The 21,261-nt window shown below is 38.4% G+C and overlaps 1 protein-coding gene across 3 annotated transcripts in view; it reads left to right on the top strand.

Annotated features, from left to right (window-relative positions):
- LOC133655362 (disks large homolog 5-like) overlaps positions 1–21,261 on the top strand; it is a 114,457-nt gene that overhangs the window by 79,998 nt on the left and 13,198 nt on the right. For all 3 annotated transcript variants that reach the window (XM_062055442.1, XM_062055443.1, XM_062055441.1), the window contains 7 exons: positions 1,776–1,938; positions 2,005–2,138; positions 2,200–2,364; positions 12,393–12,576; positions 12,677–12,825; positions 18,694–18,864; positions 18,946–19,142. In XM_062055442.1, the coding sequence (XP_061911426.1) occupies positions 1,776–1,938; positions 2,005–2,138; positions 2,200–2,364; positions 12,393–12,576; positions 12,677–12,825; positions 18,694–18,864; positions 18,946–19,142 (1,163 nt within the window). The remainder of the gene's footprint in view (positions 1–1,775; positions 1,939–2,004; positions 2,139–2,199; positions 2,365–12,392; positions 12,577–12,676; positions 12,826–18,693; positions 18,865–18,945; positions 19,143–21,261) is intronic.

Genomic DNA, 21,261 nt, shown 5'->3' with positions numbered 1-21,261 from the left:
AAAGGACTTTTATGTCCCGTTTGGCTTTAAAGATGATTAAAATCAAATATCCCCCTAACTTAACTATGGGTTAACTGTGCAGGCAATTGTAAAAGTTATATTTTACATTTCTCCCATCCTCTCCTCCCAGTGAAGCGCAGAGTGAAAATGAAGATCCTCACGTATGTCTTCAAAGCGCTCGATGGTCTCGCCCCATAATAAATGAAAATAACATAATATAACCATACGCTGACAGGTGTATGCGGAGAAGGCTGTCATCTAGTGGTGTTTTATAGGTATTGCTGGAATTTTACTGTATAATGGTTCTACTGTACAATCAATAGTTTTAGGGGTTTTATAATGTCTTTTATAGTTGACATCATTGTTTTGCGTGACACTTATTTTGTTGCATGTCACGCACAAGTTTTGATATTTTGATGTCTTTTTAATACAAATTGGGCTGTGTTCGAGTGTTATCAAGTTCACATGAAGTTCACCAAGTCCCTGAGGCGTTCCAGTAAAGTGGAAACGCAAAGCATGCCTATAAACTCGTATTTTGTTGTTGTTAGTGGACTTTAAAGTTGTGAAGTTCCGTATAAAGTGGATTCATCTGTTGCAAGGTCAAACTGGGGCCATCATAAAAATAAAACATTTTTTCTTACCGTGCAGGCAATGTTGGAAGTAACATTTTAACACTTAACATGCTAAAGTATAGCTGCTCACTCCCGACAGATGGGAGAGCAATGCTTTCACTTAGCGGCGTTATATCTGTACTACTTTGTTACTCTGTGTTTTTATAGTCCCTTTCATTATTGCGTGACGTCAAGTTTATGCATCTCAATTTTCTCCAACTTTAATACACTTTTCCCTTTGTGTTGGTACATTTCCTGTTTCCCAGTTTTCTGGAATGCAGCATTTCAAAGTGTAAATGTTGCAACTGTCACGCCAATTTTCTTCCCATTACAAAAACCTTCCTACCCCCCATTTACTTCCGGGGTCATTTCCGTTTATGTCATTTCCTCTTACTTACGTCATTTCCTCTTACGTCATTGACAGCGATCGATAAATCCAAATCTCCTGAAAATGGTGGTGTCACTGGATGATATTCGTCTTTATCTGTCCCAGGGGACTTATGTCAAACACCAGCAGGCTTCGCAACATTTCAAGCGGAGTGTTAGGGCCGCTGCTGCGAACTTCTGTCTTCGTGGTAACGTGCAAAAACCATTTCACTAATATTAATCAATATATAATTTAATGCCGTTTTTTGCCTCATTTTAAAGTCTTGAAGAAATACCCAAGGTTTTTCTTTATTTTTATGTTCTTATTCTAAATATTGTCGTTTGTCTGACCACGGGGTCATCTGACTTCACTGAGGTACATATGTGCACATAAATGTCATTTTAATTTAGTTCACTTACACAGAACTAAAAAAACCTGAATTTAACGAATACATTTAGTTTTAATAAAGTTTGATAATGTTGATTGATAATGAATTAACTTATTGTACACTGTTATTCATTTCCGCATGTGTCCACGAGTCAAATGTGCAGTCAGGAATATCCTCAAGTTAATTTGTCCGATTAATACTTGTCCGATTAATACAGACGTTTTGTGAACGCTATATTATAAAAAATTAAAAAACCCAGCGACGGGCAGTAAGAGGAAATGACGTAAGTAAGAGGAAATGACCCCGGAAGTAAATGGGGGGTAGGAAGGTTTTTGTAATGGGAAGAAAATTGGCGTGACACAACCGACTGTCGGCTTTAAGTTGAACATGTTCTTCTTTTCCCTGTGAGGCCTTATTTGGAGGAGCCGCGCCACGTGACGGTGCAGAAAGGAGCAGAACCGCTGGGTATCTCCATCGTGAGCGGCGAGAACGGCGGCGTGTTTGTGTCCAAAGTTACGCCGGGAAGCATCGCCCACCAAGCTCACTTTCAGTACGGAGACCAGCTCCTTGAGGTAAGCCCCCTTTGGTTGATTTTGTCAAATACTGTATGACTTTGACAAATGTCCTCTGGTCTCCAGTTTAACGGGATCAACCTGAGAAATGCAAACGAACAACAGGCGCGCTTGGTGATCGGGCAGCAGTGCGACACGGTCACCATCTTGGCTCAGTACAACCCTCACATGTTCCAGCTGGGCAATCATTCCCGATCAAGGTATAAGTTCACTTTAGTTATACAAAAATGGCGTTTCCTGACGACAAACTTTTCACCCCAGCTCTCGGATGGAGTCCATCAGCAACCATCCCACCCCCCAGGACAGCGGCGCCAACACCCCGGACGATCACTCTATCGGCGACACCCTCAGCGAGCAGGACGAGGGCACCATGACACCGCCGTCCAAGCAGACCACCCCGGCTACCAGCCCCCACAGCTCCTTTAGGTAGGACATACTGGACGCAACGATTCTCAACATTTGAATTAGGGCTGGGCGATATGGCCTTTTATTAATATCTCAATATTTTTAAGCCATGTCACGATACACAATATATATCTCGATATTTTGCCTTAGCCTTGAATGAACACTTGATGCATATAATCACAGCAGTATGATGATTCTATGCAGGCCCGGCCCTAACCAATCTGGCGCCCTAGGCAAGATTTTAGGTGGCGCCCCCCCACATCGGCAGTGAAGAAACCGAATAGCTTTGTCTTTGACCTTTTTTTTTTTACTTAAAGAAAGCAAATTAACAATCAGAGTAGTTAACAAGATACAAAAAAATATGGATAAATAAATGAATACAAAAAATAAAAAATGAATATATGAAATACAATATTTTTTACATACCTAAACGCAAAATAAAACGTGTCAACAAGTTGCATAAAATAAATTAAAAATACAATATAAATAAGGCACTGCACAAAACAAGATATCAAACCAGTATGACTAACAACTATATTACAACAAAAGGGGATCCTACAGTTCTCTATTTGTGCTTTTTAATATTGCATTAACTAGAATGACTTACAAATTACTGTCCACCAGGGAGTACTGTAATTACCTTAACGTTACATTATTATTTTCCATAACAATTTAGCCCCCTCCACAATATTAACCCGACGTTAAAACAGAACTAGCTATTTATTGATTAGCAATTGCCGAATCATGTAACATTAGCTTAATGCTAAAAAGCCAGGTTACTATCACATTCTGTAACAGACAAATAATTTCATGTAGGCTAACGTTACCTCCCTGCTACCTCTGTCTTTTTCTCGTTTCTCCTCCTCTTCTTTTCTATTTTTTCTTCCCTGGGCACCTGACAGTTTTGGCCGTTTTGACATCTTGTGTTGATTTTTTTTACGTGGTGACGTCCAAAAAGAGTCATGATACGGGAAGGGAGGGGGCGCACCGTGCCGGGGGAGAGGGTGCGTAATGTTGTAACAAATAATATTTCTATTAAATAGGCTTTACTTTGCATTTTAATTAACGTGGGATTATTTTATGTATTCAGAAATAATAGTACCAACTTTTTTTTCTTCCCCTCCAACACTTGTGGCACTGGCGTGGCGCCCCCTGATGGACGGCGCCCTTAGCATTTGCCTATACGGCCTATGCCACGGGCCGGCCCTGATTCTATGTGTCTACATTAAAACATTCTTGTTCATACTGCATTAATATATGCTCATTTTAAACTTTCATGCAGAGAGGGAAACCACAATTAAGTCAATTTACCAATACTGTATTTATTAAACAGTAATTAAGCAGTGGCACAAACATTCATGTCATTTCAAAACAGAAAGTGCAAGATTGTCAGAGACATTTTTAAAACAAGCTATGAGTGCACTTTTGTGCATGATGTCACTAAGATGACATATCAAAACAACACTAAATTAAAGAGCACTTTTTGTACAGAACGCCACTACAATAGTTTAAAACAAATAAAGTGCACTTTTGTGCATGATGTCACACAAGATATTTCAATAAGTGTCAAATAAAAATGAACTGCATAGTATGACATCAAATGGTTTATGTCCTTCGCTATGTGGTAGGTTCCTGCGGACGTTATCTTCTTCTGTTGTTGACTAATTTTTTCATATGGTCTTGATCTGGAAATGGTTGCTTTGGCATTTTGTGGGTAGCACCAAACGGAGATGTTGACATGCGGAGTTTCAAGCACTCTTCAGTCTCTAGCGCAGACCTGGGCATTCTGCGGCCCGCGGGCCGCATCCGGCCCTTTGTGCGTCCCTGTCCGGCCCGCGTGAGGCCAATTATAAATTACAAAATAAATTTAAAAAAGTATCTATGTCGAGTGTGCAATACAACGGTGCTGCTTTTGTTTTGAAAATCGTTATTTGTATTACTTCCGTGTGGACGTATGCGTGTGCGTGATTGTGAGTGAATGTGAACAGCTGCAATCACAAAATAAAGTTGAAAAAACATCTATGTCGTACGCGCAATACAACTGTGCTGCTTTTATTTTGAAAAGTATTATTTATGGGCGTGTGTCCGTGTGTAACCTGCGAGTGAAGGTGCACATGCAGCGACAAGTGATGCACGGTTTACACCCGAGACGCTAAAAAGAGAAAAGTTGATGAGGAATGGCGTGTTTCCAACAAGACATGGACTGCCAAGCAACGTTCCCTCTAAGGTGCGCGCCTGCGCAATTGCACACTGCTCAAACGTCCGCTGCGCGCAGCAAATATATGCCGCGCACCAAATCAAATCCCATCTGAATTCTAAACAAAATAAACATATTTATTCTATGTAATTTTGCAATGCAACTTTGAGTGACAATGACAACAAGCGGCCCTAACGGTGTTCGTCAACACCGTCCAATTGAACACCGTTCAATTATTGTAACGTCTATCGAGATGCTTTGAGGACGAATTATATCGATCACTTTATTGAGCAAAACTGTTTATATTCGGACATAACCACACCAAAAACATGAGTAAAACAATTCTACCTCGAAAAACTAGTCATTTTCTGCCGTACAAACCAGGCCAAAACCAACTAGTCATCTGTCACCAACACGCATAGCACTAAACCACTGGTGCGTTTATGGCCACACAAAAAGTCGGACAACTCAAACACCACACAAAGTTACACTATGACTCCTCAGTCATACGTGTGCTTATTTTACTGTCATTTATTATTAATGTCAATTTATTTATATTAGTCATGGAATGCTGTTACACACACTATGTTGAAGTATTACTATTATTATTAATTATTATTATTATTATTATTATTATTATTTATCTTACAGTATGTATAAAAAATAATATTGAGCAAAATTTAATTGAAATATTGTCGATGTGGCCCTCCAGCAGTGCTCGGGTTGCTCATGCGGCCCCCGGTAAAAATTAATTGCCCACCCCTGCTCTAGCGGGTGACTTTTCAAATGATGCTACAAATTAGCAGTAGGTGCTACTCTTTGTAGCAACGCTTTTGCCACATACTTGTTCGACATCTTCCCGCTTGAAGCCAAACCACCGCCAGACGATGGACCCCATGTCGTTTTTCTTAGGAATTAATTCTTCCTTCATTTGTTACCAGATTCGCACCTTCTTCCTCTCGTATTACCACTCGCACCACTCCGCTAGCATCACAGCTAAAAGGTGCGCTTGTTTTAAGTCTCTGTGAGAAGGAGAGACGAGAAAGAGTGAAAAAAGCCTGTAGTTTAATGTCCGCAGCTAAAAGCAACTGCGTGAGAACGTATACTCGAATATCACGATATAGTCATTTTTATATCGCACAGAGACAAGCCCGCGATATATCGCCCAGCCCTAATTCGAACCTCGATTTGCAAACTTAAAGGCCTACTGAAATTAATTTTTTTGATTTAAACGGGGATAGCAGATCCATTCTATGTGTCATACTTGATAATTTTGCGATATTGCCATATTTTTGCTGAAAGGATTTAGTATAGAACAACGTCGATAAAGTTCGCAACTTTTGGTCTCTGATAAAAAAAAAAACCTTGCCCCTACCGGATGTAGCGTGACGTTGTCAGTTGTTCACTCCCTCGTATTTTCTTATTGTTTTCAACGCAGCTAGAGCTATTCGGACTGTGAAAGTGACGATTACCCCATTAATTTGAGCGAGGATGAAAGATTCGTGGATGAGGAACGTTAGAGTGACGGACTAGAATGCAGTGAAATACTTTTTTTTTTTCCGCTCTGACCGTAACTTAGGTACAAGCTGGCTCATTGGATTTCACACTCTCCTTTTTCTATTGTGGATCACGGATTTGTATTTTTAACCACCTTGGATACTATATCCTCTTGAAAATGAGAGTCGAGAACGCGAAATGGACATTACAGTGCCTTTTATCTCCACGACAATACATCGACGAAGCTCTTTAGCGTCTTTAGCATGAGCTAACGTGATAGCATCTGTCTCAAATGCAGATAGAAACAAAATAAATAAATCCCTGACTGGAAGGATAGACAGAAGATCAAAAATACTATTAAACCATGTACATGTAACTACACGGTTAATAGATCTCAGCCTGGCAAAGCTTAACAATGCTGTTGCTAACGACGCTAAGGCTAACTTAGCAACCGGAGCTCACAGAGCTATGATAAAAACATTAGCGCTCCACCTACGCCAGCCAGCCCTCATCTGCTTTGCTCAGCAACACCCGTGCTCACCTGCGTTCCAGCGATTGACGGCGCGACGCAGGACTTCACCAGATCATCCGTGCGGTGGGTCTGCTAGCATCGGCTAGGCGTCTGCTAGCATCGGCTAGGCGTCTGCTAGCATCGGCTGGGCGTCTGCTAGCATCGGATAGGCGTCTGCTAGCATCGGATAGGCGTCTGCTATCCGAGTAAGTGGTCCTTGTGTTGCTACAGCCACCTACAACGTTCTTCTTTGCAGTCTCCATTGTTCATTAAACAAATTGCAAAAGATTCACCAACACAGATGTCCAGAATACTGTGGAATTATGAAATGAAAACAGAGCTTTTTGGAATTGTATTCAATGGAGAAGGCATACCTCTGTTCCTCGGGCTACGTCACACGCATACGTCATCCTTCGAAGGCTTTTTCAACCGGAAGTGTGGTGGTAAATTTAAAATTGCACTTTATAAGTTAACCCGGCCGTATTGGCATGTGTTGCAATGTTAAGATTTCATCATTGATATATAAACTATCAGACTGCGTGGTCGGTAATAGTGGCTTTCAGTAGGCCTTTAATTGGTTCTTGAACAGGGTTTGTAAATAGAAATGTTTGTATTGTAAAGCAAATGTATTCATAAGAAACAATATAAATACAAATAATTGGTTCTAGCTCCAACAAAAGTTCATATTTTAGTAAAAATGTATACACTTTGAACACAATACAAAGTGCTATACAGTACAGTATATCAAACAAACACAAGGAGGTAGTGAATCAACTCTCTCTTATTGGAAATCTAAAACAACAACAAAAATGACAAGCTAAAGTGTCCTTTAGGCACTACAAATGTGCCACCTGCTCAGTGGCCTTGTGGTTAGAGTGTCCGTAGGTAGGTATCGGTAGGTCATGAGTTCAAACCCCGGCCGACCAAAGACTATAAAAATGGGACCCATTACCACCCATAAAAATGGGACCCATTACCACCCTGAACTCAGCATCAAGTGTTGGAATTGAGGGTTAAATCACCAAAAATGATTCCCGGGCGCGGCCACCGCTGCTGCTCACTGCTCCCCTCACCTCCAAGGGGGTGAAAAAGGGGATAGGTCGAATGCAGAGGACACATTTCACCACACCTAGTGTGTGTTTGACAATCATTGGTACTTTAATTTTAACTTAAAATGTCGCTTACCACCACCTAAGTGTGAATGTGGAGTGAATGAATAATGGGTTCTCAGTGCTCTGTGAGTGCTTTGAGTATCTAGTCCAGGGGTCACCAACGGGTAGCCCGTAAGGACCAGATGAGTAGCCCGCTGGCCTGTTCTAAAAATAGCTCAAATAGCAGCACTTACCAGTGAGCTGCCTCTATTTTTTAAATTGTATTTATTTACTAGCAAGCTGGTCTCACTTTGCCTGACATTTTTAATTCTAAGAGAGACAAAACTCAAATAGAATTTGAAAATCCAAGAAAATATGTTAAAGACTTGGTCTTCACTTGTTTAAATAAATTCATTAATTTTTTTACTTTGCTTCTTATAACTTTCAGAAAGACAATTTTAGAGAAAAAATACAACCTTAAAAATGATTTTAGGATTTTTAAACACATATACCTTTTTACCTTTTAAATTCCTTCCTCTTCTTTCCTGACAATTTAAATCAATGTTCAAGTAAATGTATTGCAAAGAACAATAAATACATTTTCATTTAATTCTTCATTTTAGCTTCTGTTTTTTCGACGAAGAATATTTGTGAAATATTTCTTCAAACTTATTATGATTAAAATTCAAAAAAATTATTCTGGCAAATCTAGAAAATCTGTAGAATCAAATTTAAATCTTATTTCAAAGTCTTTTGAATTTATTTTAAAATTTTTGTTCTGGAAAATCTAGAAGAAATAATGATTTGTCTTTGTTAGAAATATAGCTTGGTCCAATTTGTTATATATTCTAACAAAGTGCAGATTGGATTTTAACCTATTTAAAACATGTCATCAAAATTCTAAAATTAATCTTAATCAGGAAAAATTACTAATGATGTTCCATAAATTCTTTTTTTAATTTTTTCAAAAAGATTCGAATTAGCTAGTTTTTCTCTTCTTTTTTTCGGTTGAATTTTGAATTTTAAAGAGTCGAAATTGAAGATAAACTATGTTTCAAAATTTAATTGTCATTTTTTTCATGTTTTCTCCTCTTTTAAACCGTTCAATTAAGTGTAAATATCATTAGTTATTAATAATAACATAGAGTTAAAGGTAAATTGAGCAAATTGGCTATTTCTGGCAATTTATTTAAGTGTGTATCAAACTGGTAGCCCTTCGCATTAATCACTACCCAAGAAGTAGCTCTTGGTTTCAAAAAGGTTGGTGACTCTTGATCTAGTCGATAGAAAAGCGCTATATAAATCTAATCCATTGTTATTATTGTTACTCTGCCAACACGCGCACACATAGAAGTCCCTTTGTTGCCATCACAAACCATCAGAAATCACAGAAATCCTTAACTTTAATACACATATTGCTACTATAATAAACATTTTAAAAAGTAAAATCCACTTACAGGACATTATTGGCAAAGGTCCTCTTGTGAGCTGCTCGTCACGAGAGGAGAGAAACAAGCAGACAGAGGGTGAAAATGGATGGGCGATGAGGGGCTGTGTTTACGTGCGTGTGCTTTGGAAGAGGCGCTCTCCTCCTCCGCTGTGAAATAAGTCTGCATTGGGGTGTTTTTCCGTAAAAGTCTGTTCTCATCACAACTACAAACGGCTTCCTCAATCTCTCTAATATAAGCAAGCACCAAATGGCCAGCGAGACACAAAATTCATCAATGAAGCGTTTGTACACAGAGACACGGTTCGCACCCAGTGGCATATTTGGCGTTATCTAAAGGTTCGTAAATGGAAAAGTTCGCAAATAGAGGGGCTCGTAAATCGAGGTAGAACTGTATTGATATCAGCCCAATATTAGCAAAAAAACAGTATTTGATTATGTCGGCTTGCATCTAAAGCAGGGGTCACCAACCTTTTTGAAAGCAAGAGCTACTTCTTGGGTAGTGATTAATGCGAAGGGCTACCAGTTTGATACACACTTAAATAAATTGCCAGAAAGAGCCAATTTGCTCAATTTACCTTTAACTATGTCATTATTAATAATTAATGATATTTACACTTAATTGAGCGGTTTAAAAGAGGAGAAAACCCAAAAAAAATGACAATTAAATTTTGAAACATAGTTTATCTTCAACTTCGACTCTTTAAAATTCAAAATTTAACCGAAAAAAAGAAGAGAAAAACTAGCTAATTCGAATCTTTTTGAAAAAATTAAAAAAATAATTTATGGAACATCATTAGTAATTTTTCCTGAGTAAGATTAATTTTAGAATTTTGATGACATGTTTTAAATAGGTTAAAATCCGATCTGTACTTTGTTAGAATATATAACAAATTGGACCAAGCTATATTTCTAACAAAGACAAATCATTATTTCTTCTATATTTTCCAGAATAATTTTTTTTTAAAGAAATTCAAAAGACTTTGAAATAAGATTTAAATTTGATTCTACCGATTTTCTAGATTTGCCAGAATAAATGTTTTGAATTTTAATCATAATAAGTTTGAAGAAATATTTCACAAATATTCTTCGTCGAAAAAACAGAAGTTAAAATGAAGAATTAAATTAAAATGTATTTATTATTCTTTACAATAAAAAATAAGAAAATTTACTTGAACATTGATTTAAATTGTCAGGAAAGAAGAGGAAGGAATTTAAAAGGTAAAAAGGTATATGTGTTTAAAAAAGGTTGTATTTTTTCTCTAAAATTGTCTTTCTGAAAGTTATAAGAAGCAAAGTAAAAAAAATTATGAATTTATTTAAACAAGTGAAAACCAAGTCTTTAAAATATTTTCTTGGATTTTCAAATTCTATTTGAGTTTTGTCTCTCTTAGAATTAAAAATGTCGGGCAAAGCGAGACCAGCTTGCTAGTAAATAAATACAATTTAAAAAATAGAGGCAGCTCACTGGTAAGTGCTGCTATTTGAGCTATTTTTAGAACAGGCCAGCGGGCTACTCATCTGGTCCTTACGCGCTACCTGGTGCCCGCGAGCACCGCGTTGGTGACCCCTGATCTAAAGTATCCGATTAAAGTGCTCCGATGCAAGCAGTTCTGCACCGCGTTTATTTGTGCAAAGCTGGACAGGCAGTTAACATCTAAATGTCCTCCAATAAGCACTTAAGGTTAGTCTTTTCTTGTGTTTCAGTCAAGTCATTTACAAAAGGTAAACATGGTAGGCTATCGGCTACTAGGAGCTAGCAGCTACCTAAGGACCTAAGGACACAATAGCACACGAGCTAGACATATTTCACTTTAAAACCACACATTTGTCAATATAAAAAAGTATCAAGTAATTATAGTTGAATATTACTTATAGACACCGAGTCTCTAAGAAGGGTATTAGAAAGAATCTAGTAAGAAATGTGTCCGCATCATTCAACTTACTGCGTCATTAGCTTAACTTCATGAGTTATTGTGGCCACTAGGTGTTGACAAAAAACAATTACCACGACACCTCAACATAAATACTGCATAAGTCCTTTACATATGGTTAATAATAGAGATGTCCGATAATATCGGACTGCCGATATTATCGGACGATAAATGCTTTAAAATTTAATATCGGAAATTATCGGTATCTGTTTCAAAAAGTATGACTTTTTAAAACGCCGCTGTACGGAGTGGTACACGGACATAGGGAGAAGTACAAAGCGCCAATAAACCAATAAACCTTAAAGGCACTGCCTTTGCAATCACATAATATCTACGTCTTTTCACACACACAAGTGAATGCAAAGCATACTTGGTCAACAGCCATACAGGTCACACTGAGGGTGGCCGTATAAACAATTTTAAAACAGTTACAAATATGCGCCACACTGAACCCACACCAAACAAGAATGACAAACACATTTCGAAAGAAACATCCCCACCGTAACACAACATAAACACAGCAGAACAAATACCCAGAACCCCTTGCAGCACTAACTCTTCCGGGACGCTACAATATACACCCCGCCCTACCCCCTACCCCTCCCCCCACCTCAACCTCCTCATGCTCTCTCAGGGAGAGCATGTCCCAAATTCCAAGCTGCTGTTTTGAGGCATGTTAAAAAAAATAATGCACTTTGTGACTTCAATAATAAATATGGCAGTGCCGTGTTGGCATTTTTTTCCATAACTTGAGTTGATTTATTTTGGAAAACCTTGTTACATTGTTTAATGCATCCAGCGGGGCATCACAACAAAATTAGGCATAATAATGTGTTCATTCCACAACTGTATATATCGGTATCGGTTGATATCGGAATCGGTAATTAAGAGTTGGACAATATCGGGATATCGGCAAAAAAGCCATTATCGGACATTTCTAGTTAATAATAAATACTTCAGTGTTTTTCATACCCACTATTGTTCTCTGTTTGAGTAATCAGGCCTTTTCTAACATTCCACACTACAAAATAATAAAAGTGTTTATGTTTCATCCTTATATTGTGTCAAATCAATATTGGTATGCGCAAGGCTCCATGATCGGTATTGTATTGGAAGTGGAAATATGTCACACTCCTAATGGCAACAACTATCAAAACGTATTCTGATGAGTCTTTTACTGCTTTGTTACATTTGTACATAAAATATGCTAATTTTATCGGACAGGTGGCAAAGCAAACTAGTGTAATATTTAATATTATACACCCTTTATTTTTACAACATGTGGAAGACCTAAATAAAGGAGCTAATAGTCCCTGGGCCGCACTTTATACACACCCTGAGCTACGCGTTTCACTTTTTGTTTCCCCCCCAGGCTCCCCGGTTCAAGTACGCGTCGGACCGCAGAAGCCAGACTGGTGAGGTTGAAAAGGATCCAGACGGAGCTGGGAGTCCATATCTGCGGAGGAAACCTTTACGGCATCTTTGTGGAGAGCCTGGATGACGACAGTCCTGCCAAAACTGCTGACGGCCTCCTACCTGGAGACCTGATACTGGAGGTTTCTGTTATTATTTACTTCAATTCCTTTTTGCGCCACAGAGCGACTGATTGTGTGGTGACTCACTTGGGTTTTTTGTGCGATTTGTGTTTGCCAACAGTACAACGGCATCAGCATGAAGAACAGAACCAAGGAGGAGGCTTACATTGAGTTGATAAAACCGACTGAAACCGCCACTTTCAAGGTGCTAAACTGTGCGGATGAGCTCGCCGCCGTCAAAGAGGTGCCCGGAGACGGATTTTTCATCAGGTATGCAGTCAGTACAGATGGGTACTGAATTTGGTACTTTTATGGGCATCGACCAAATTCCGTCAGTACTACTGGGTATTGATTCACGTGGAATCAAAAGGTGACATATTTCAATACCTTTGTCTTACGTGCCGCCACTTCCGGTTTCTGACTTGTCGCATCCGATACCAGTCTAAACACCAGCTCTTGTAAAGTGGATCCAGCCAAACTACTAAGTGATATTGCAATTTTCAACACCAACAAAGCAAATATACTTGCTAGAAAGCCCTTCAACGTAAAGTAAGGCTTCACTCTTTCAAAATGCGCTAACTTGATGCTAATTTAAAGTTAAAGTACCAATGATTGTCACACACACACTAGGTGTGGTGAAATTTGTCCTCTGCATTTGACCCATCCCCTTGTTCACCCCCTGGGAGGTGAGGGGAGCAGTGGGCAGCAGCGGTGCCGCACCCGGGAATCATTTTTGGTGATTTAACCCCCAATTCCAACACTTGATGCTGAGTGCCAAGCAGGGAGGTAATGGCTCCCATTTTTATAGTCTTTGGTATGACTCGGCCGGGGTTTGAACTCACAACCTACCCATCTCAGGGCGGACACTCTGACCACTAGGCCACTGAGTAGGTAGATTTGCGTCGGATTTTCCAAAGACAAGCTACTATTAGCGACTTCATGACACAGGGGTTAGTGCATGGGCCTCACAATACGAAGGTCCTGAGTAGTCCTGGGTTCAATCCCGGGCTCGGGATCTTTCTGTGTGGAGTTTGCATGTTCTCCCCGTGACTGCGTGTGTTCCCTCCGGGTTCTCCGGCTTCCTCCCATCTCCAAAAACATGCACCTGGGGATAGGTTGATTGGCAACACTAAATTGGCCCTAGTGTGTGAATGTGAGTGTGAGTGTTGTCTGTCTATCTGTGTTGGCCCTGTGATGAGGTGGCGACTTGTCCAGGGTGTACCCCGCTTTCCGCCCGAATGCAGCTGAGATAGGCTGCAGCTCCCCCCGCGACCCCAAAAGGGACAAGCGGTAGAAAATGGATGGATGGATGGACATGGCAATTTCAACACCTCCAATTTTGGGAAAGGAAACTACAACTATAATTATTGTTGCAATCAAACAGCTGGTGTGTAATAGGCACAATACTTACAGTATTAACTAGGGATGTCCGATAATGGCTTTTTGCCGATATCCAATATGCCGATATTGTCCAACTCTTTAATTACCGATATCAACCGATACCGATATCAACCGATATATACAGTCGTGGAATTAACGCATTATTATGCCTAATTTGGACAACCAGGTATGGTGAAGATAAGGTACTTTTTAAAAAAATGAATCAAATAAAATAAGATAAATAAATTAAAAACATTTTCTTGAATAAAAAAGAAAGTAAAACAATATAAAAACAGTTACATAGAAACTAGTAATTAATGAAAATTTGTCAAATTAACTGTTAAAGGTTAGTACTATTAGTGGACCAGCAGCACGCACAACCATGTGTGCTTACGGACTGTATCCCTTGCAGACTGTATTGATATATATTGATATATAATGTAGGAACCAGAATATTAATAACAGAAAGAAACAACCTTTTTGTGGGAATGAGTGTGAATGAGTGTAAATGGGGGAGGGAGGTTTTTTGGGTTGGTGCACTAATTGTAAGTGTATCTTGTGTTTTTTATGTGGATTTAATTAAAAAAACCAAAAAAAACCCCGATACTGATAATAAAAAAACCGATACCGATAATTTCCGATATTACATTTTAACGCATTTATCGGCCGATAATATCGGCAGACCGATATTATCGGACATCTCTAGTATTAACACTTTGTAGGGTGCAACATAACACATTCAACTTCCTGGAAAAAGCTACTTTATTAGACAACATACCATAGATGGCCTGTACCACATGTGTCAAACTCATAACTTAATTTTAACTTTAACTTTAACTCATGGCCCCTAGACCAGATCTGGCCTGCCACGTGGTTTTATTTGGCCCTCGAACCTGGAAATAACGTGCGTGAATAAAGCACCAAATGTATTTAGGGGTTTTTGACAGAAAAATTGCATGTACTGTATCCAGTTTCATGTCTTTTAAACTTTAATATTATCTGATTGTGCAAACAACATAATATAAACATACAGTATATTCCAAAATAAATTTGTAAAAATACAAATAAATACCTAAATATCTTCTGATGATTTCAAAGCAAGTTATCTATCACTTTGTACGTTAAAATGATTACATAAGCAAATGTATAGGCAATTGTGTAATAATATCATGAGGCGATTATACATTAAAATTAATATATATTTACTCCTACAAGTGGCCCTCTGATGGCAGCTATTACTGCGATGTGGCCCTCAATGAAAATGAGTTTGACACCTCTGGCCCAGAGTCGTCTATAAAGAGAGTATGGCCAACTATACAACAGGCGCCATGACTGCTACCAAAGACGTGCCCGGATACATGCAAATTGCTGTCGTTTTGATAATAGCTTTTCTGACTAAATAAACCAAAATATGTCTATATTTAGATCTAAACATACTCCAGCTAATAAACTTACAATAAAACACGCTTTTATTTTGTGAAAGTAAAATTTTGCGGCCGTATTTGACTCACTCTGCTGCTACATTCCTGCACTCGAAGGCGCTACAGTCATAAAGAAATACACAGAATGACCCCAAAAAAATAACTTATTACCGCTCATTTTGCCAGAATCTTCATTAGCTTTGGACAAACAATCCCGTAAAAATTATGAGTTTTGTCTGAAGTACACTACCGTTCAAAAGTTTGGGGTCACCCAAACAATTTTGTGGAATAGCCTTCATTTCTAAGAACAAGAATAGACTGTCGAGTTTCAGATGAAAGTTCTCTTTTTCTGGCCATTTTGAGTGTTTAATTGACCCCACAAATGTGATGCTCCAGAAACTCAATCTGCTCAAAGGAAGGTCAGTTTTGTAGCTTCTGTAACGAGCTAAACTGTTTTCAGATGTGTGAACATGATTGCACAAGGGTTTTCTAATCATCAATTAGCCTTCTGAGCCAATGAGCAAACACTTTGTACCATTAGAACACTGGAGTGATAGTTGCTGGAAATGGGCCTCTATACACCTATGTAGATATTGCACCAAAAAGCAGACATTTGCAGCTAGAATAGTCATTTACCACATTAGCAATGTATAGAGTGTATTTCTTTACAGTTAAGACTAGTTTAAAGTTATCTTCATTGAAAAGTACAGTGCTTTTCCTTCAAAAATAAGGACATTTCAATGTGACCCCAAACTTTTGAACGGTAGTGTATATCAACTGTGGTGTATTTGTCATCACTGTATGTATCACTCATTATGTATTATTCCAACTGATCTTTCTTTTTTGTACCATGGTAAGGGAATATGTGTACTTTTGCTCTTATTTCCCTATATCTCTGCACAATAACTAAGATATGGTAACACTGGCGAGCAGCAGAGATTTTGGAGTGTTTTTTGGTCTAGAACATATTTTGTTGAATTTATTATTGACTTATTTCCTTCCACTGTATTGTATATTTTTTATGAGATTTTTCAGTTCATTTTCTTATCTATTATTACAGCCAAACATTTGGTTTCTTTTACTCTTTCTTGTATTTGTGTTTGGCTTTCTCTTTTACTGTTACCTAATAGCAATATTTTACTTTTACCGAGTCTGTTTTTCGCAAACCATCTGTTAGATTTATAAAAAAAATTCAGTTTTTATTTGTATTAGCTTTTGTGTGTTTGCTGTGTCATGTGTTTACCTCGCACAAGACATTGTATTTGATGGCTCTCCAGTGTTTGATGGCGAACCTTCACTTCGCATACTTAGCTTCTTTCCGGGTGGTTGAGAAAGCGATGTAAAATCTTTCCACAATTCTCACGGGGTGGAACAGCCCTATCCTGCACAACAGGATACATGTCCAAAAATTAACGAGCAAGCACCGCAAACACATAGCATCAGCTCGAAGTTAGTAGTAGTCATGGCGCCCTGTAGTCACGTGGGTGCCTTTTGACCAGTCATTGAGGAGATCACCTAAAACCGATTTGGCCATACTCTCTGCTCTGGCCCATACAGTACTGCCATCTAATGTCTTGGGAGTGCAACTGCATTACAATTGAGACTAATGTCATCATCATTCATCATTTCTTTTTATTCCTTTCATTAAAATGCATATATACAAGCCACGTACAGTTGACACTTTCATTGTCTTTTGTTTCTTATACATTTCCATGATCAGAAAGGAGCAGATGGAAGAATAATATTCTTATATTTATCTGCCCCCTTTTTAACACAAATTATTTTAGATGACTTTATCACTGTTCCCTCCACCAACACCCGAACTCCAACGTACTTTTAAATTTCGTTTAAGCATTTTCACAATGACACATCCAATCAAAATCTTAAATCAGTTTGATATAATTCCAGTTGTCTATTTTTGTAACTCTTTTTATATTCAAAGATATTCTTGCAACTTTTTAAGTCTTTCTTTAGAGAATTCCATGCTTTCACACCAGCAACAGACAAGCACATTTGTTTAAAATTAGTTCGCACTCTTGGATGTTTAAAATCATACGGCCTTCTGTGATTCTCATCTTCAGACGTGAACACAAATATTTTTTGTAACTTTATTTCTAGCTTTCAACATCACTAATTGATTGATTGATTGAGACTTTTATTAGTAGGTTGCACAGTGAAGTACATATTCCGTACAATTGACCACTAAATGATAACACCCGAATAAGTTTTTCAACTTGTTTAAGTCGGGGTCCACTTAAATTGATAAATAGAGTATGCAATTCTACAATGTCTTTTAGTTTTAATAATACTGACCTAATGAAGAGTGGATTTGTGTGGACTCTATATCCTACTTTAAAAATAATACTAATTACTCTTTTCTGTGAAAGATGTAAATGATACATGAAAAAAATAAAATTTGTTATCAAACAATGAACATTTATAAATGCAGACAAAAGTACATAGAATTGGTACCATTGCGTACTGGTATCGATTTGCTAGATACTGGGAATTGGTAGTGTATCAGTTCAAATTAAAAAAAACGTTGTATAAATCTAATCCATTATTATTATTAGGGATGTCCGATAATGGCTTTTTGCCGATATCCGATATTCCGATATTGTCCAACTCTTTAATTACCGATACCGATATCAACCGATACCGATATCAACCGATATATGCAGTCGTGGAATTAACACATTATTATGCCTAATTTGGACAACCATGTATGGTGAAGATAAGGTACTTTTTAAAAAATAATAATAAAATAAGATAACTAAATTAAAAACATTTTCTTGAATAAAAAAGAAAGTAAAACAATATAAAAACAGTTACATAGAAACTAGTAATTAATGAAAATTTGTAAAATTAACTGTTAAAGGTTAGTACTATTAGTGGACCAGCAGCACGCACAATCATGTGTGCTTACGGACTGTATCCCTTGCAGACTGTATTGATATATATTGATATATAATGTAGGAACCAGAATATTGATAACAGAAAGAAATGGGGGGAGGGAGGTTTTTTGGGTTGGTGCACTAATTGTAAGTGTATCTTGTGTTTTTTATGTTGATTTAATAAAAAATAAAAAAAAATAAAAAAACGATACAGATAATAAAAAAAACGATACCGATAATTTCCGATATTACATTTTAACGCATTTATCGGCCAATAATATCGGCAGGCCGATACTATCGGACATCCCTAATTATTATTATTATTATTAAATTTGAACGGTACCCATACCTAGCAGTCAGAGTTCATGACATGACTTGTTTTTGACAACAATCCACAACTTTATTCAGTATTTATCATCTATCTTTATCATTCTACTCCTTAGAACACTTTACGAGAGGGTGGCCGACGCCCAGCAGGAGCTGAGCTTCAAGAAGGACGACATACTGTACGTTGAGGACACCCTACCGAACGGCGGTTTCGACTACTGGATGGCGTGGCAGCTTGACGAGAAAGCGCGGAAGTTGGAAAAAGGGCAGATCCCAGGGAAATACATGTAAGTCTGTGCCCGTGCTTTCCTGCAGAGACACTCCCCGTCTTAAGGAGTGGCGTCAACCTGCTCTTGTGTTTTACCAAGCATGGACCAGGAGTTCTACAGGAGACACGGTGTGACCGACATGAAGGATGACGGCAGCGGCGGCAAGCCCATGTCCGCGGCCGCCCGTAGGTCCTTCTTCCGGAGGCGGCTGAAACACAAGCGCAGCAGCTCCAAGGACGGCAAGGACCTGATGGCAGGGGACACCATGATGTCCGATTATTTACCCATCACAGAAGGTGAGGTCTTAAGGCTGAAATATGCTCTCGTGTCACCTGACGCCGACTGGCTCCTCTCGTTCCGAAGCCTCGAGCAAGCCACAAAAATCTAGCTTGACAAGGACCACTGAGTAAAAATGTGACATTCGCGAACGAATCCTGTCCTTTAATCGGCTCATTGAAATGAACGATGACAACCAATTTGCTGTTGCAAAGCCTTTTGTTTGCAAGATGCTTTTTTTCATGCACATGTAGATACAGCATCGACATTTACCCACACTGCATGCCACCCGACTGCCGACTGGACTAGCAAATGAGTCAGAGTCAAAGTAAAGGTAGCAACATTTGGATTCACTTTCCTGGTTTATTGTTTTAATGTGGATGTGTAAAGTAGTTAAATCATAAACACACTGCACGTAGGGTAGTACAATTTTTGGGTATTCTGGTTTTATTGACAGTTTTTGTATACATACTTGGAGTGTCTTTTTCTGTGCAGCTGTCTCTCGCCACATCGCGCTTTTAAATATTGAGATTTTTTGGGAATTACTATAATTTTTTATTGTAATTTTCTACAACCTAAAAAAAGGCCTAAAATAAGCATTTTCGAAGGATAAAAATGTCAAAATAAACTAAAAAAATATCAATACTACAATCGTATTAGTCACTAAAAAAGACCAAACCAAACCGTATCATGGCCACGGATTGGCTCAACTTCAGGCAGCATTGCTATATTGGATTAAATGAGTGTAAAGACGACTAAACAGTGTTTTTTCATGTCTAGAGGGCTTTTATATTGTGGAAAAACGTACTTAGAAGGTTTTAAGCAGGTTTTTATGCGCTAGCTATTAAAATATTCTATTTATATTTCATGATTAATTTTCAGGACCAATTAACAGCGATAAACGAGGGACGACGGTACTGTATTGTTAAAATTCTCTTGTGCTACAAAGGGAAAATTAAAACTAGTGATGTCTCTGTCAAAGCATAGGAGTTCACCTTGTGGAATGTTTGAAATGAAAATGCAACAAAAATGAAATTATAGTCAATATTTCACGATAATAGCTAGCCCACAAGAGTTGTGGTTGCTCACTCAGAAAAACACTGCCTTTAATGTTTTGGAGAGTATTACGACTCAAATTAGGGGTGCAAGATAATTATCGGTTGACTAATGTTGCGTTTGACCAGATGTTCCTCCAAGGGGAACTCAGAACGCTAGTCAGTCCCAAGTTCTTTAGATGACATATAAACTGAACTCAAAAGTACCACCAGGGACAGAATAGGTATTTTTTAATTTATTGTCAAATATTTGAGAATAGAGACCAGCCTCGAACAACACATACAAATGCGTAGCCCAAGTTGATCTGACCTCATCCCGGAAAACACTCTCTTCTTCAATATCTCCCCCCGCCCTCACTTGTCTCACCCCAAACACATGCTCATTGTGTCTCTTATCTTGAGTCGGCCTGGGAAGAGAAGCAAGAAGGATTCCTCATCTCTGCCTTCTACTTCAAGGCCGGCCCAAGTGCGAGCACTTTGTCATTAGATGATTTGAAAGCAAAAGAGTACAATATGGAACATTAGCTATTTGTAATATGACTATGGAAGTAAAACAAAATATGGATATATGAAAATATATATATATCCTTCACTAATTATCTGGTTGATATTAGGAATTGTGACGTCACACGGATAATCTGATAACATAAAAAAAAAAAAAAACTCAGCTAACTGATCTAAATTATTTTTATGCTTTCCAATGAGATGAGATTGCACATGGTAGGTGGGTTAGGGTGAACAAATCAAGCGCTCCTACTTTGTAGGATGTTCCAAACTTCCCGTAAGATCAACAGGTCTTAAAGTGTATACAAACTTAGTGTTAGTTGTACTGTTGGTCGGACTTCTCTACTCGTCAGAGGAAGACATTCCGCGGGTTGCCCGAACCAAATGCCCTGCAAACACTCCGCGAGGAAAGAAAAAAGAACACCTGGCTTCGACACGTCAAACCACAGTGACCGCCTACTAGTATCCACATCGGAAAAATAAGATACCGGTGCCTTATCCGGTGCTAAGTGAATGCAGACCACCTGCAACAGGTGCTCGGCGGTAAAATTACTAACATTCTTTTTAGTAACTTGGCGTC

Source organism: Entelurus aequoreus, linkage group LG08 (assembly GCF_033978785.1).
Source record: "Entelurus aequoreus isolate RoL-2023_Sb linkage group LG08, RoL_Eaeq_v1.1, whole genome shotgun sequence".
Taxonomy (NCBI): Eukaryota; Metazoa; Chordata; class Actinopteri; order Syngnathiformes; family Syngnathidae; genus Entelurus; species Entelurus aequoreus.
This window is presented reverse-complemented; position numbering and strand designations above follow the sequence as displayed.